Raw genomic sequence first — 18,155 nt, forward strand, 5'->3', positions numbered from 1 at the left:
TGTTGCGAGGGTGATATGATCTGCCTATAAAGCTCATTTTCTTATTGTGATCTGCTTTGAAAATCATTATGTTTGAAAAGCAATATTCATAAGCAAATAAAATGGTGGTAAGCCATCCTGAGGGCCTGTTGGGCGATGTGGCGGTATACAAAATGAATAACTATGCTGCCCTAAGTATGCCTAAATCCATTGATTTCAGTGAACTTGGAGGCAACACTACACAGCACCGCACAGGCGTGGGCTGTGCTGTGCTATCCCAATCTACATGTTCAAAGCTACGAAAAGGGGCTGTGGTTACTTAGATTTGGTGCAAGGGAGGAGGAAGCTATGATGACATGAGAGAGGATATTTATTTATTTTGGGCAACTTAATATCCCACTTTTCAGCTGAAAGGCTCTCAGAGTGGCTGACAATTAAAAGCATACATGTAGAGAGGAAATGCCTGACAGCTATAAGGTGGAGGTTGGGTGTGAATTTTGTTGCTGTGTTTGTTCCAGGAAATACCAAATAGGTAATGCAATATTTGGGAAGGTTTTTAATTACACAGAACTTTAATAGAAGCCAACAAAAGCCCTCTAATCTCCCTGTCCCCTAACTTCCCCCTCCCACATTCTGAGATGAATGGGGACAAGATGCAACGTCAACCATAGATCTACAGCACCATGAGAAGAGAGCAGTTGGGTTGTCATGGTACATTTTATAGCTCATGGAAGCTACAACTGCATACTCTGATTTTGTTCTTTTACTACAATATACAGTTGTGTGAAAAAGAAAGTACACCCTCTTGGAATTGTATGATTTTACATATCAGGACATAATAACAATCATCTGTTCCTTAGCAGGTCTAAAAATTAGGTAAATATAACCTCAGATGAACAACAACACATGACATATTACATTGAATACCTTTATACCCTGCTCCTGTGGAGCTTTAGGTGTGCTTAATTTCAAGGGGGTTGGGTGTGTCTCATCATAGGATCAAGCTTCTAAGACAATTGAATCATGCAAGCAAACTACACCATGGGATGACCACCCTTTTCAAGGTTGAGCCAATCTGATCTGGACAGAAGTTCCTTCCTGGCTAAGCATGACCAAAACACATTCACCAAGCCAATGCACTGCAACTCCACACTACTCAGGTTCATGATCTGAATTGTGATAGACCTGGATGGATGCAGAAAAAGAAATTGCTAACGAGAATGAGTCACAAATGAAGTATTAGAATAAAAATCACAATACATTATAAATTAAGCCAGCTTGTCCTTGAAACTAGTGAAATTCCTTGTTGCCACTTTTGAATATACCATAATTTTCATGTTAATGGCCCATGTGCCGACATTGCAGCTTGTATCCATTGCCAATGTTGCTCCATCCCACTAGGCTCCGTGCAGTATGATTCTATGGATGTTTATTTGGAAGGCCCACTATGCTGAGCAGGGCTGACTCAGAGGTAATTGTGCCTAAGCTTAGAGAAAGTGTATAGCAGAGGTAGGCAACATGGCGCCCTCCAGATGTTTTACATTACACCACCTTTCATCCCCGGCCACTGGCCATGCTGATGGGGGCTTATGGGAGCTGCGATCTAAACATCTGGAGGGCGCCATGTTGTTGCCTAACCTTGGCGTATAGCATTGCCACCGCCTCCATCACAAAGCTTTCCTGGGATAGGCAAGCCAGGTGAGCGCCAGACTCCGCCTTAGCTCGGCGCTCGGGCGAGAGGTCTGCCTTGACCGATGCGCTATGCAGTCGGGCAGCGAATCTGAGAGTCCAGAAGAGGGGGACGGACGTCGACTTGGGAGTGCAAAACAGCCCCGCAGTGGAGGGAGCTATAAGGAGGAGGCGGAGGCACTCCTCGCGTTCGACAGCTCGGCAGGCTGCTCGATGCGCTCGGTGCTCCGGCAGCCGCCTGCCTAGTCCGGAAGGAATCGTGGCGCTGCCGCCCCCTCAGGCCACTGACCCTCCCCCGATGGTCTGAAGGGCCCCCGGCCGCGGCCTTCCCCGCAGTCCGGCGCCATGAACCTGCTCCCGGCGAACCCGCACGGGAATGGGCTGCTTTTCGCCGGCTTCAACCAGGACCACGGCAAGTAACTCGCGGGGCGGCGGCGGCGGGTCCTCCGCCTGCCTGTCCACCCGTGGACGGAGGCAGGAGAGGCGCTCGGGGCTTGACCGCCGCTGCTGCCCCCCCCCCCATCCTGCCTTCCCCCCTCTTTCATCCCCCCCCGCGCGCCAATCTGGGTGGTCTTTTCTCTTCCCTCCCCCTCGGTTTAGGCGTCTGCTGGGGTTGGGGCTCAAGGTAATAATGCCTTATTTCTCTCAACACCCCCCCCGCCCCCGCCCCCGCCCCATCCAAGCTGGGCTTGGGCCCTCCCGCGGTCAGCCTAAATACGTGTCTCACTACCCAGAGAGGCGGGAGGAGCGCTTTCCTTTGCCGTGGATGAAGCGGAGGGGTCGAGGGGTCTGTCTCCTCCGATCTCTGGCGCATCCTTTCCTCCCCTGCCTTGGCCCCTGAGTGTGTGTCGAGCGGAAGAAGATGTATTACTGATGCTTCGCCCGCCCGCCCTCATCTCTTTCCCTCTCTTCTGTGGATGTATGTGCGTATTTATTAACATAACGCCGTCACGGTGCATGGCGTTTTACAAAATCCTGGAGGGAAGGTCTCTGCCTCGCAGGGTTACAATTGAGAATTCAACGCAGGGCACACAGCAGAGTTGGGAGACGGAGAGGGAGGCAGAGCTAAGCAGAGTTAGATAGGGTTGTAGCTAAGGAGCCTCTCAGGATAGCTTTGCTCTCCTTCGACCGCCCGTTTGCCTTCTCCTACCTGGATGCGTTTGCCTCTTCAGACTCCCATGTAAAGCCTTACTTACTCGCAAGACGAGAGGACTTGGCCTAGTCGAATGCATTGTTCTTTCCCCCCTCGAGTTTTGTTATGCCAAACTATTCCCCTAGTTTAAATCTGCCCCCGTTAACTTCCTTCTCTTTAAGAAGCTACGTATATTGAGCTCCTTGCTGCTAGGCATGAGTTTGCTGGGCTTGCCCTCATGTTCATGGCCATTTCCTCTACAGCCAAGCTATAATTCCGCCGTTCTCCTTCAGCAAGCAGACAACAAAACTGCTCCTATGTCTCTGTTAGGACCTGGCATGCTAAAGCACAGCTCCAAAGAGACTCCTAGCCTGTCTTCGCTCTTGCAGGGTGGGTGTGCTGAAGGGTCACATTAGCTTTTGCCCTTTCATGCACTGAGTCATTCTGTACCTCAGAATACTTGCATCAGTTTCTTGTAAAAATACAGTCCTTTCCTGCTTTTTGAGGAATGTGAACTTGCATATAGATATACTGCTTGAACTGCTTTTGAAGAGAGAGCAAGGAATCCTGTAGGAGAGTTACATAGTAATGGCTGCAATGATCCCTAATTAATAGCACAGACAAGCCATTTGTCATTTTTGTGTTATTAACTGTTTGTTGGGTGTGTGTGTGTCATTTTTCAATACAATTCATATAGAAAATATTTCCTTTGTCCTGCCCTGCCCATATACCCTCCACTTTAGGTTTCCTACTCTGCTCTTCGTATCATCCTGTATTTAAACAGTAAAGGTTTAGAGTCTATGAACAAAATAATTCATAGTTATATAGAAAGGAAAATAAAATATTTTTTAGTGTCATGCATGCCTCTAGACGGGCTTCCACTCGTCTTGCAGTGGATGTATTTGTTTCATGCCCCTGTTCAGTTCAGAATTGTTCTAAGAAAATTCAGAAAGTGTGTTTTTGTGTTTATAAACAGGGGAAGGGCTTCTTATGATGGTCTTTCCCTGTTTCCCCCCACCCCATCTTGACTGCTAAAGCCATTTTACACATTACACAGACGTAAACAGGGAATATCAGGCAATCCTGTATGATGCGGATGTTTGCCATGTTTATAATTTACATCGGCTTTCTCCAACCTGATGTCCTTCAGATATGTTTGCTCTGGGATGCTGGGAGTTATAATTCAACACATCTGGAGGGCACCACATTGGGGAAGGCTAGTTTATACATATTGAGGTGTACACTTAACATTTTATATGTGCCCTTAAAGATTAAATGTGTGAGGTGGCCCTGCTTGCCTGATACTGTAAGTTAGCAGAGTAGTTATCCTAGCTACTGTTTGTTTTGGAGGTGTGAGGTATTTGTTTGTTTGTTTTGTTACTACCATAATGAACCACTAGGGTTGTGCAAATTAGGATGCATCAGTTTCCTTACAGTAACTTCCACTCCAGAAAAGTTTGTCCTGTGCTATTCTGTTACTTGAGGGTATTTACTGGTAGCAATCTAAAACTGAAAAGACCAATGGAATGGTAGTCACTATCTCTAGCTGCTCCCTTTTTCTAGCCTTGATTTGTGAAATCGTACAAAATCTTTTTCACTGTATGTTCTAAGCATCTCTTTCCCGCTGTGATAATTGTAACAGCATTATTCCATGGGGGAGCACAAAAAATGTCAAAAACTAGGGAAAACCCCAGAAAAAAGGGGGTACAAATCCCCCGTTTTTCTCCAAGGAATTTTTGAATTTAGGGCAGGGAACCACTTTTTACTTTCTTTTTCTGATTCCCCCCACCTCCAGTGGTTTTCCCCAAGCCTTCACATCTCTGTGGTCCACTCCTGTAGACACAGACACACCCAAATTTGCTGCTGGCCCATTCTGTTGACTTGGAAGAGGAGGTGTATTATATCGGCATATGGTTAGCCACTGTGGGAACAGAATGCTGAATTAGATTCAGCAGGGCTCTTTGGTCTGATCCAAATTCTGAAAAGGGAGGGGCAGATATTAGAATCATAGAATTGGAAGGGATCCCAAAGGATCTCTAGATCCTTGCCAATGCAGGAGATCCATTGCTACAGCATCTCTGATCAGTGGCTAGCTGGTCTCTGCTTAATAACCTCTAACGAAGCAAAGTCACCAACTTCTGAGGCAGTGTGTTTTCCCTTGTCAAACAGCTCCTACCATCAGAAAGTTCCCCTTCCTTAATATTTGAGCCCATTATGTTTTGGTCCTACAGTCAGGGGTGAGGGAAAACAAATAAAATTGATTCCAGACATAGAAGTAGCTGAAATCAATATGCATAGATGTGTGCCAAGATCTGCATAGGTTCAGACTGTCAGATTGTAATCCTATGTACCTTTACTAATGAGGAAGGCTCACTGAGCACTGCAGAGTTTCTGAGTGAAAATGCTTCAGTTGAGATTGTAAGGGAACAGTTTTTGCAAGGAGGAATTTTTCAAGGACCATCTGTGTTTTTGAGCTGCATGATGCCCAGGCTTTGCATACGTTGTTTCCTAGCTCATGTGCATTGTGATGTGCAGAATGTGCACTATAAGAGTAACATCAATGCAGGTTCTTAGATGTCACATTGTACCAGCTTTTGTTTTCTAGTTTAGTACTTGAGTGCCAAACTAGAGGAGCATGGGAATCAAATATAAAGTGACCCTAAGAAGGGTAAAAGCCAAGAGCAACTAGTATATAAGCACCAGGAAAAAATGGGTGTAATCAAGGCAGGATTGCATATAGTGGTATCATTTGCAGAATCCAATAAATAATGAGGGGGAGGAATGGCTACTGCAGTAGAGTTAGTGAATCCAGAATCAGTGTTGGCAATTGGCAGGAAATGTCACTCAGGAGTATTTGATAGTGCTTGAAATATGCAAGCTAATGAAATATTCCTCCTATTGACTTGGCAGGATGTGTTATATGGGTTATGTGGAATGGCCACTGTGTGTGGAACAGATTCCTGTTCACCATGAAGCCACCCATATGTACCCAAAATGTGCTCTGGAGGGGTGGAGGACCTTCCGGAGCAGATTGGGGGCGTTGATGAAGGGGGAGGAAAGGAAGTAATGTTGTGCAAGTTGAAATCTACTTGTATGACTTTAGATGTAGGCTGCAGTTTGTAGGCTTCTCTTAGAATCTTTGGAGTTCCTGTTTTTATTACAAAAAATGTTGAGCTATTTTGGTTGCAGAAGTATATTTGAATGCACATTAGCAGCAGATTCTGGTGTGGTGTTTAGCATCCACCAGATTTCATATTTACAGATTATGTGAGATTATGTAATGCAAATGATGTTATAGTGAGTAAATAAATAAATACCTGGCCTGACTGAAAGGAAAAGTCTTTACTATAGACAGATGACCTGATCTATGCTTCAAGAAGATTAATAAGTTGAAACATAATATGGTGTCTCTCTTGAGATAGAGAAGGGCATAAAAGAGAAGATTTATTTTTTCCAATAATTGTCACTGACCAGCAGGAACAGGAGTTGTATGGTTAACAATGCTCTCAATGTAAGCATGTTGTTTTCCTGAGCCCCCCCGCTTTTTTTAAAAAAATTTTTTTCCTCCCATAGCTTCAAAATTACCAGAAATTGTACAGATCTAAACTCCAAGAATCCTACAGCTTCTTAGTACCAGTGCCTTTTAAAAAAGGCATGGCAGCCTTCTGTCACAGAGGGAGTTGAACCAGCATGATGCGTTAGACCTTTACCTATGTTCATGTTAGCCAAACTGTAGCTGAAGGCCTTGGGGGCTGCCAGTCATCCTTGGTTGCCTATTAGCATTCAATGGGCATATTGAATTATAGAATCTTTTTGGGGGGTCAATTGATGTGTTGGGCTTGAACCATAGAGATCTAGGTTCATGCTGCTCACCATGAAAATCATTGGTTGACCTTGGGCAGTGACTTAATCTGCCCTTACAGGGTTGCTACGAGGACAAAATGGCGGCAACTCCGGGTGCATGGCCCTGAGCTCCTGGGAGATGCCTTACTTTCCATTCAAATCTATTGAATGAGATGAGCACTGTCTCTTGGAGAGACCTGCAGAGGTGTGCTTCTCATTGGAACATGGGAAGCTGCCTTATACTAGGTCAGACATTTTGTCCATCTAGCCTAGAACTGTCTAGTCTAGCTGACAGTGGCTCTCCCGGGCCTCAGGCAAAGTGAGGCCTTTCCCATCACTTGCCACCTGAACCTTTGGAGAGTTGTTGCCAAGGTCTGACCCAGGGATCATCTGCTTGCAAAGCATGTGCTTGACCACTGAGCAATGGTCTCCATCCCCACAAATATAAAGCCTGAGGTGGTAAGCCTATCTTTCTTTCTTTTAGGGTGTTTTGCATGTGGGATGGAAAATGGATTTAGAGTATTTAATGCAGATCCACTCAAAGAGAAGGAGAAACAAGGTAAGATGGTTCCTTATTGCCCATGGTTGCTTTGCTGTGCTGTTTTCTCATTTTAAAAAATCCATGTGCATCTTGTGTGTATGTTTACTTGGAAGTGAGTCCTGAGTTCAGTGGGATTTACTCTCAAGTAATTGTGCATGGGATTGCAGCCTTAGGAGATTTGACTTGCCTGAATTTGAAGGCTATTTTTTTTAAAGCTCTGAGCAATTCCCATTAACTCTCTTGATAGGAGTGTGTGCCCATAATGAGTAGTCAGAGGAGGACCCTGATCCCACTTTTCTGATGGTCAGCAGGAGAAGCATTTTCCAAAACAAGGCAAAAGTGCAAAGTAAAAGTGCTTGACCTCAGCTGCATTTTAACATGAGTCTTAAGAGAGATTCTTCTTCATCTGCAATGATGTTCCAACATTAATAAGCGTTTGCACTGAATGTTTACTGTAAAATGCCCGTTTCCCAACAGAATTTCTTGAAGGAGGAGTTGGCCATGTTGAAATGTTGTTTCGCTGCAATTATTTAGCTTTGGTCGGTGGAGGAAAAAAGCCCAAATATCCACCTAATAAAGGTATAGTACTGAGTAGTAAGTAAAATAATGTAATGCTGATTCAGTATGAAATCTTTCCAAGTTGTTTTAATGTAATTGATTTTCAAGCAGATTTTATCCAAGTCTTGTCTGAGTAGTTTAGAATTTGAACAAATATGGATTTAGCTGCTGCCTTTCTAGAGGAGGGCCATGAGGAATCATTCCTCTTGGTGGCAGTTACTAGGTAGACTAGTCTGTATCCTGATGTTTCTCTGTATTCAAGACAGTTTATTCCAGATGGTCAAAGGACAAACAGATTTTTAGATAAGCAGGGATAAAATCAACTCACGCCCTCCTCTCCCCAGTAGGAATAAAATGCTAATGACACTATCTGGGTGGGAAGGAGAGAATGGAATAGGCCTCAGGAGACAATCATATGAGATATCCTTCCCCAGCCTGGTGCCCTCCAGAAGTTTAGGAATTAAAGCTCCCATCATACCTGACCATTAGCCATACTGGCTACGGTTGATGGAAGTTTTGGTTCAAAATATCTGGAGGACACCAGGTTGGGGAGACTAATATAAAACTGGTTTGGATGTAGCTGATATAGTCAGAGTGGAGCAGGAAAAGCTAAAAGTAACACACACACACACACACACACACACACACACACACACACACATATATATATATGCATGCAAATATATCAAATAAGAAAGGAGATGCTTAATGTAACTTAATCGTAACTGAAATGGGTGGGGAACTTGTATTGTTTCACTACAACTCCATCATCCCTGGTCATGCTGGGAGCTGATGGGAGTTGGAATCCAACAACATCTGGAGGAGCACAGGTTCCCCACCCCTGCATGTAAAATATCTAATTTTGGAGATCAAAACTTGGCATGTGCTTTTTTTCCTTGTGTTTTTCTAAGTGAACCAATGCACACTGCATAATCTGAGATGTAACTATTCTTTGTGAAAGCTAGACTTTCAAAATGGCATCACTGGAAGCACTGCATAATATTGACAGTTCTTGTTCTAAGACTAATAAGGGCATTTCCACTGCTGTAGTGATGATCTGGGATGATCTGAAAAAGAAGACTGTTATTGAAATAGAGTTTTCCACCGAAGTCAAAGCAGTTAAGCTGCGAAGAGACAGGTAAGTCTTGTCACAGTTTGTTGTACAGAGTGGTCATTTTACTGGTGTGCAGTTTGTTCTGTGGTCTCAGTTATTTTCATAAAAGGAAAAGGCCTCTGGGTTTATAGCATATTAGCAAATGGAGCATCTTGTAGAGCTGTTTTGGGAATTATGAAAGGGGTGATGGAATATGCAACTGACTTGTGCTTCATGTTCCACACATGTCTGTCTCATTTGAAATTAGTCTTGCACATCTCCTCTGGCACAGGGTTATGTGCAAGTTCCCATTGTGGCAGTAGCTTGTGCTTTTCCCTCCTGTGAGGAGATGCCCAAAACAGATTTGGGGCAAGTCTTGAGAGGCTCAGGAATCAGAAATACATGACAAATGTGCTTTGGGTTCCCTCTATTTATGGTTGTGTGTGTGAACATATACCTTTAAAATTGGCCATGTTTAGTTAAACTTCAAAAGTGTTGCTGTATACCAAAAGGATGGATGACTCCAGTGACTACTCATGTTAAGTCTTCTGCTGGGCCATGCGCTGAAGAAATTGGTGGGTGCTCATGCAGTCGGAAAAATGAATGCTGTCCTTTGAAGTCAGATAGGCGTTGCTTTGCAAGTCCTGCTGTTACTGCAGCCTCTGACAAATGCAGAAAAATGTTTATAGTGTTAGAGCAAATATATTTGGGTGTGTAATGTTCATTGGAAACATAAGCATGTGTACCATTTCTTTTTCTCTTTCAGAATTGTGGTAGTTTTGGACTCTATGATTAAAGTTTTCACATTCACACACAATCCTCACCAGTTGCATGTCTTTGAAACGTGCTACAACCCTAAAGGTAAGTTGTGTCTATTACAAGAATGGTAAGAAAGATGATGAAGTATTTTGCATTATTCTTGTCCTGCTTCATCAGGTGCTGACAGTGTATATTTCACACATTGTACTACTTCAGTGTTTTAAAAACAACTTGGACCTTTTTAAATGCAAGGCAAGTGCTGTGTTGCTGAGCCAGGCAATCTGCACCGTCTCTGTCAAGTGCAGTGGCAAAGCTTGTGAAGTCATTTCTCTTCCATCTTTCTGGCACTGACACATAGGATCTGAAAATTATCTTGTGAGAAAATCCAGCTATAATAATGGCATTTCGGTGCTAATTTTAAACGTTACTTATACAGCCAACACTTCTAGCTATGTGATAACATGAACCTACCTCGGTTGCAAACTTATTTTCTGCTCATCTAAAGCCTAACAACTCTCAGAGCTACTTTGGAGCAGGGTGTTCTGGGGAGAAATGCATTGGAAATAATAATAATAATAATAATAATAATAATACCACCACCACCAGTACTTTCTATTGTATTTCAGGTCTCTGCGTCCTGTGCCCAAACAGTAATAATTCCCTACTCGCATTCCCTGGAACACATACTGGACATGTGCAGATAGTGGACCTGGCAAATACAGAAAAACCTCCAGTAGATATACCTGCTCATGAAGGAGTCTTGAGTTGCATAGCTCTAAACCTGCAGGGAACAAGAATTGCCACAGCATCAGAAAAAGTAAGCTAACAGTTGTACTACACATTTGGCTGGAAAACCACACAGCAATCTTCAATGGTTTAATAAAAATCTTGAATGTCTTCATAAGGGTCTGCTGTTAATCTTACTAGGAGGACTACATCAACTCAAATTTGCAAACATTAAGCAAGTATCATAACTGTTGTGATGATGCATATGGAAATAGGCATGTTGTTTTTGCAAATATTGGTCAAGAGACAAAACATTTATACATTCAAGAGCAACTTGTCCCTCCTACATAACTTCTAAGAGGTTCCTCAACTGTTTGTTACTCACTTGCACTTTTCATCTTGCTGCCTCCCTATATTGCCAGAATTTTTGAGAACCTGTGTAAGTGTTTGTATGTGTACTGGGTTTGGTACAAATTGATCCAGGTCCTGTAATCTTTTCAACTAGTGTAAAGCCTAGGGCCACTAGCAATCTGAGAGCGAAACTTACTGTTCCTTGGCTCCTGCTATGTCAGTCCCTGATATGTTAGCTGTATGGAAGACTTTGTTGAGTTATGGCTTTAAAAGCTGATTAGTTATGGCACAGACTCGGTTTCTGGCACATAACCTTTTGTGTTAAGTCTCTGTCTGGGCCTTCCAGAGACTAGCAGAGATTGCAGCGGTTCTCAGCCAAATCAGCAAAGACGTGAATTAAGACAGAGATTTTTGTAGGTTAAAATAAACCTTTTATTGGCAAATAAATATATAATTTAGTTATGGCAGTACAGATACAAATACTTACAAACGGTCAGTCAATACAGCTCACATCAAGTTGGGTAAGGGACATGGAAGTAAGTAGTAGTGAGCATGAAAATACATTTACTTTTATAGACAACCTGTACAAGGATGCAACTCCTTGCAACCCTTAATTGAAGACAATCAGTTAGACAATTATTCAATTATGACACTCAATGTCCAGATGTAGAGTTGACCTTTAAGTTTCTGCTGAGTCTTCTGTTCTTCCAGATCCTCAGCAATTAACAAATCAATGGAAAACATAACCAAGAAAACATAACCACTGCTTCAGAGCTTTCGACGACACCTCCGCCAATATTCCTGTTGCCAATATGGCCACTTCAAGAGTAGGCTCAAAGCGCAAGGCTCTCCCTCCATCCCAACCTTTGTGTTTTACTCCCTAAATGTCTGTGTGGTGCAGAGCTATGTGGGAGCTGTAGTTCCTCAAGTGCCTCAGGCTCATGGTCAGGGCACAGAAACGTACTGTTTGGCTGTTAAAGCTCGAGCTTTGAACTTTTTCAGACTTCAAAATTTTCTGCATGTTCACACTACTCAAGCTTCAGTTTAAAATAAAAATGAGCAAAATCAGTCTGGTAGTTCTCGAGTAATAAGCATGAGATTCCTGACCTCCACCCCAATAGTAATTTCTTTGGCACTGAACATGGGTATATTTATGCAAATGAATCTAAGAGAAGTTCCAAACACACTGGGAGGATAGTATTAGATATCAAAATGCCTTTGATCAACATGACAAGGTGGTAGAGCATAAGAGAAAATTAAGGCCTTCTGTGTGGGAATGAAAAAGTAGTGCAGCTCTGAAAGTGTGAGGTAGTGGTAAAAGAACTAAAGAACCATAATCTGTTTAAGCAAGCAGCTATTCTTTGTGTTATGTGTTGTTCTTCAGAGATCTAGTCTGCTTCCCACATCTTTACAGCTTGGTGTTTTTGCTTCCCAAGGGGACCCTAATAAGAATATTTGACACTTCATCTGGGCATTTAATCCAGGAGCTACGCAGAGGATCTCAGGCTGCCAATATCTACTGGTAAGCTTTGTTTTGGTTCTGGGTTGTGGGAGCCTCTGGCACCACATTTAACTTTAAGTTATCAGGGTGGTGGGTGAACGTTTATGCTTCAAAACTATCCCCGGGTTTCTGTAGCTATGAGAGAGGGACTTCCTGTGTAAATCTTTTTTCTCTTTTTTGTCACTGGCTGAGTTTGCATGACACAACAACCCACCCTGTGAAATAAGCAACATGGTGTGGGTTGCTGCTGGAACAACCCATGGTGAGTCTGATGGTTGATTGGGTTTACTGTGGGTTGTTCTCCCTCTTCTTTCCCCTTGGTCCTCCAGTCGGCTCCATCACATATCTTAGGGGACTTGGTGGCAAAACCCATATTGTCTGCCAGCAAGACACACACACACCCCTGCTCCAGCGGTGATCCCAGTCACGTTTGGAACATTTTTTTAATGACCCAACATTTGCATAAAATGGGGCCGAGAAATAGTGCCCATATGTTTATTCCTAGAACTTGGTTGGTATTGACTGTGGAAGTAAGATACTAAGAAATAGTTGCATCCTACATACCACCGTATGTCCTTTTGTCAGCTATATAAACTATGGATTTCACATTTTTAAAAAATGTGAATATATTTTTCCATGATATTTATTTCTGGGGTGCCTGCTCCTTCATTTCCTGCTGCTTCTGTTGTTGAGATGAAACATTTAGCCTGCTTCCATTTCACTGGGTATCTGTTAATTTTATCTGGGCCATTTTGCTGCAAGTGACATTGCTGTAGATAACCTCCTTAGTTATTGCAGTTTAAGAGGTTCCAATATTCTTGAGTGGAGAAGTGACTTCTTGATGAAAACCTACTACTTATAGTTGATTAAGATAATCACATATTTGTTATTTCCTCGAATGATCTACTTTCTTAAACCGTGTTTTGAAAAGTTGCATATACACACATAGGGTTAGATTGAGTATCATGATACCACAAGTGGAAGGATACAACTCCACTTCCTCTGTGCACTGCACCCTGAAGGAGGAGATTTGGAGGGCATGTGGGGGCTGCCGAAGGAGAAGTCGAAGTGCTTTTCTGCCATTTTACAAGTGCTATCCTTCTGCTCATGGTCTCACGATGCTGGATCCAACCCATAAAGTTGTTATTTTTTAAACTAACAACAACTTGTTCCGTGATTGTGGTGGCATACATAGATTTGTTTTTGACTTCTCCATTAGCATTAACTTCAACCAAGATGCTTCTCTCATCTGTGTGTCAAGCGACCATGCTACAGTGCACATCTTTGCTGCAGAGGATCCCAAAAGGAATAAGCAGTCGAGGTAAGGGGGTGGTCTGGGGGTGGTGAGGAGGACTAGCATGCTGAGCCTAGTAAAGGATTGCACACATTCGTGGAAGAGCAGTTCGCCATGAGAATGAAATGAAATCTTCATGCATGTCGGAAGTTGCCTCATGTCAGGTTTATCTGGTCTCACGTTGTCTAGCCTAGCTGGCTGGCAGCAGGTCTCCAGGGTCTCAGGCACCGAGAGATCTTTTCTGTCTCTTGCCACCTGATCCTTTTTTGAACTGGAGTGTTTGCCTTCCTCTTTTCTGTCCATGACAATGGTTTTAGGGAAGGGAATGCAACAGGGTATTGGATGCTCTCAGTCTGTGTCTCAGGTCTCAGAGCCTGAGAGGCCTTGGTGACAATCCCTCTGGGAGGAAGATACTGCTGCTGAGTGCCAGGTTGGTGAATGGGTAAACAATAGGCATGCAGGACATGATGCTGAATGACCAAGCTGGCTTATAACATATGGTGGAGGGAAGAGTGTGACTCTTCCCCAGATTTGATCACCTGGGTCACCACCCATCTAGCAGCAGGTGAGACCCAGGGGTTCAAGAGGTGGAGTTGCAGTGGTCTGTTGTGATTCTACTCCCCCTGACTGAATGCCCCATCTTCCACTTTTGAGTCTCTGCATTTGGAATTCTACTGGTATACTGGTCAGCCCAACAGTTGCTCTTCCGGCGCTAGCCATTCTGGACTTCAGTGTACATTTTGAAGCTTCCATGTTGGAAGTGTTTCAGGAGTTTTTAGCTTTTATGGCAACGATGGGTCTGTCCCACTCATTCAGCAGGATACACTCTGGGGGTTGGATCTAGCATCAACATTCTGTGGGAGGAAGGATAGCACTGGCAGAATAGGAGTTCTGTGCCCTCTTCTCCCCATGTGCCCTTCAGATAGTTTGCTTTTCCAATGAATACTTTTGAATTTGTACAGCTGAAGGATATGGACAGGATCCTTGGAGAGGAGAGACATACTACGTATTTGACTCTTGCCCTTTCTGGGTGTTGCTGGTGACTGGCCAAGTGGGCAAGGGTAGTTATTAATGCCTCTACAACAGGTTGTGATTCCATATTGCCTTAAAAAGGGGACGAGGAGACATTTGTTTCAGAAAATGCCTCCCTGAACCTCAGCGAACTGGATAATTGCTGGCCAGACAGTCTCCAATATTCCATTCTATGGCAAACTGTAAACTGCTTTGGTGATCTATGTGGGTGACAGGGAGTATGTCCCTACTGTCTCTGCTAGGACTCCTCTGTGGTGTTCAGTACCATCGAGCGTGGTTCCCCTCTGGATCACTTGATTGGAAGATACTTGAAGACACTGTTTTATGGTGGCTCCAGTCCTGCTTGAAGGGGTGATTACAGAAGGTGGTGCTAAATCCAAGGAAGCTATTCAAACTCAAAATCAGTTCTGAAGTCAGTAATGGACTGGTTGAACACAAATGAATTGAAGCTTAATTCAGAAAAAAAAGTGCTTCTGGTCAGTCAAAAGAGAGACTGGGGAGTAGGGAACCAACCTGCGTTGGATGGGGTTACACTCCACTTGAAGGTTGAGGTTTACAATTTGGGTGCACTCTTGAACTTGGCCCTGAATCTGGATGCTCAGGTTTCAGTGGTGGCCAGGGGTGCGTTTGCATAGGTAAGGCTTATGCACCAACTGTCCATGCAGATGTTGGATCTGGCTGTGGTGACACATGCCTTAAATACATTCCATTTGGACCACTGGAACTCACTCTATATCAATCTGCCTCTTCAGCCTCTCCTCCCCCTTGCATCCCCCCCTCTGTGCGCCCTCTACAGGGGATTCGGAGGGCATGGAGCAGGGGGGAGGGCGCTGTCAAGAAAGGAAAGGAAACGTACATTCCATTCCTTCCATTGGCAAAATGTGTTCAGATTGCAAGGGGTTAGCATGCATTTGGCTGACTAATACAATAAATTCTATTCAATCAAAACACGGTTGAAGGCAAGAGTGGCAGAACTCATGGAGGAATAAAATGTGTTTATTTTGCCACTCTTGCCTTCAATCATGAAGGGAACATTCGATTCACTCCTCACAACAGCTTCACTGGCTACCTCTCTTTCTAGGCACAATTCAAAGTGCTGGTTATTTAACTTACTTAAAGCCCTACACAACCTGGGACCAGGTTATTTGGAAGTCTGCATTCTCCTGTATGAGTTTGCCTGGGTTTGTAAATCCTCAAGAGAGCCTCTTTTTTTCTGCCCTGTTTCCATCAGAGGCACATTTGGGGGGCGGGATGCAAGAGGGGGCTTTCTCAGGAGCTGTTTCCTGCCTCTGGGATTCTTTACTGGGGGAGGCCATCTTAAGATTCCTTCTGCCAGTAGGCAAATGTGGTTTTGTGTAGACAGGCTTTTGCCTTTTAAGTTGACTTATTTACTGAATTAGGTTCAACTGGTGCTCTTTATTCCTTAATTTGTATGTTTTTAATACTGATTTGCTTTTATATTTATTAGAATTTTGTATTTTATCATGTATTTTATTGTTAGTCACCATGAACACTATTTGTAGTGGAAAGGCAGGCTATAAAGGAAATAACTTTATCTCTGTAATAACTGTGAGCTTTATTAGATGCTGTTAGGAACTAGTCTGCTTCAGTGCTTGGAGTCTTGCCTTCAGGTGGTGAAGGAGCTTCCTTTCATTCTCTTTCAGTTTAGCATCAGCCAGCTTCCTGCCCAAATACTTCAGTTCCAAATGGAGTTTTTCCAAATTTCAGGTTCCCTCAGGCTCTCCCTGCATCTGTGCCTTTGGAACAGAGCCAAATTCTGTCCTAGGTAAGTCAAACAAAGCCCACACCCTATGAGTTCAAGCAGCTATGGCCATTGAAATGGGTTTCTTATAGCACCACACTCGTTTCATTGAACTAATTCCATTTATTTTAGTGGGTTAATTTACATTTGATTGAACAGAATTTACTAAATTAGGCCATAGACCATATCCTGACATGATTGAAGTTAAGAGTGGCAGAACTTGGGACGGGGAACAAAATGTCTTCAGCCACCATGAAGGGCAGCTCAACAACCTGTCTGAGGCTTCTGGGGTGGGATGTGCCATGCCCTAGAATTGCGCTGAATTTAAACAATTCAAAGAATTAAATTGACACCTGTTCCTTGCCCTGATCAGCGAGTGGCAAAAGTATTATGTAGAAAAGCCGTTCTTGGACTAGTACCTTCTGGTGCTGCTCTCCCAATTGCACAGAAACTGCTCAGTGAAACACAAGATAAACAACTCTCTTAACTGCTAACCTAAAAATAATTCTCTCTCTCTCTCTCTCTCAGCAATCTGTGCAGATGGCAGCTACTACAAATTTTTATTCAATCAAAAAGGGGAATGCTCCAGGGATGTCTATGCTCAGTTCTTAGAAATGACTGATGACAAACTTTGACTGAACTGAGAGAAGCTTGTAGTGGGGAAGAATGCCTGGCTCCCCTCCTGATTATTCTCCCTCTCCTGAAGAGAGCCTCTGACTACCCAGCAGTCGACAGTGCTGCTCAAGATGGGACCGATGATCTTAAGAAGCCCAAGCCAATACGATCGGAGCAAGCTGCAAGGCAGAGGACTAATACGTTAACTTTCAACAACTGGTTTTAAATGTTAGTTTTGGCTGCTGCTGTTCCTTCAATTTTCTTAAAGTTTCAATAGCCTGTGCCTATTGGGTTTCTCTCTGTAGTTAATGTGTGAAGCTTAGTACCTGCCACACCATAAGGCTGATGGAGAGGGAGTTTATTAAAGTTTTTAGCAGATAATGGATTCCTCCAAACAGAAATGAAAATTGGACTTCTAGTACTATGGTTGGGGGTGGGTGGGCATGGCATACCAGACAAGTTGGAATATTTATACCAGCAGCTTCTCTGCCTTCACAAATGTCTTGTTTTCTCCTAATACACAGAAAGGAATCATAGCAAGTTGGCTCCGAGTTGCACTTGCTCAGGAATAGATAGAATGCTCAAGTCTTTGTTTCCGTACTGCTGTGAATAGGTATTAACTTGTTAATGTCATTTGTCAAGAGGTGCCAAAATAAATATCCCATAGCAAACAGCATTATATACTGTTCACCCAAATAACCATTCTGTAGGGCAGGAAGAAAATGGCATAGGACAATGTTGAGGGGTTGTGAAGTTGATAACGTTGTTTAGGTATTGGAAGTAATCATTCCACACAGTTGAAATCTTGTTCCATTAATGTTGGCACTTACGTTGTGCAAGGAAAGGCTGACAACCAGTCTGAGATGGGTAACTGGTAGTTTTCTGTACTTGTATAAGGTCCCAAGATGTCCTTTACTATCCTACAAGCTTACTGTGTATTCAAAGCAAAGTAAGCAGCTGCCTGTTTTAACTAAAGTGATCAAAGTGGTGACACAACTATATTTCAAGTATGAAATGAAGTATGTGGACTCTTAATTTGAAATTACCACCTTCGCCTCTTTAAAGCACAACTTTACTTATTTGTTCCCTTATTTCACACATCCTTAAAAATTAATTGAAATCTTAGTTCACCAAGTTGTAAGGTATCGGAATTTGTCATTTAACTAAAACCTATATTCAAACGTCAGTTTGCATGTTGCTTTTAAATGTGTATTTAATCATGGAAATTGTTTTGCACATCTTTTGTAATATTCTTCAATTAAAGTGACTAATTTACTGTA

At 43.2% G+C, this 18,155-nt stretch overlaps 1 protein-coding gene across 2 annotated transcripts; it reads left to right on the forward strand.

Annotated features, from left to right (window-relative positions):
* The first annotated feature begins 1,948 nt into the window (after nt 1-1,948).
* WDR45B (WD repeat domain 45B) lies at nt 1,949-18,155 on the forward strand. Of its 2 annotated transcripts, none has more exons than XM_063120443.1 (10): nt 1,949-2,080; nt 7,128-7,202; nt 7,662-7,763; nt 8,793-8,880; nt 9,602-9,696; nt 10,221-10,411; nt 12,108-12,193; nt 13,392-13,493; nt 16,163-16,284; nt 16,789-18,155. In XM_063120443.1, exons 1-10 carry the CDS (start codon nt 2,014-2,016, stop codon nt 16,893-16,895), a joined length of 1,035 nt encoding a protein of 344 aa, XP_062976513.1. In that variant the 5' UTR covers nt 1,949-2,013; the 3' UTR covers nt 16,896-18,155. The 2 variants fall into 2 exon arrangements, with proteins under 2 accessions (XP_062976513.1, XP_062976514.1); XM_063120444.1 differs by having other exon boundaries at nt 16,227-16,284; nt 16,789-16,876.

The sequence above is a fragment of the Elgaria multicarinata genome, chromosome 3, assembly GCF_023053635.1.
Source record: "Elgaria multicarinata webbii isolate HBS135686 ecotype San Diego chromosome 3, rElgMul1.1.pri, whole genome shotgun sequence".
Taxonomy (NCBI): Eukaryota; Metazoa; Chordata; class Lepidosauria; order Squamata; family Anguidae; genus Elgaria; species Elgaria multicarinata.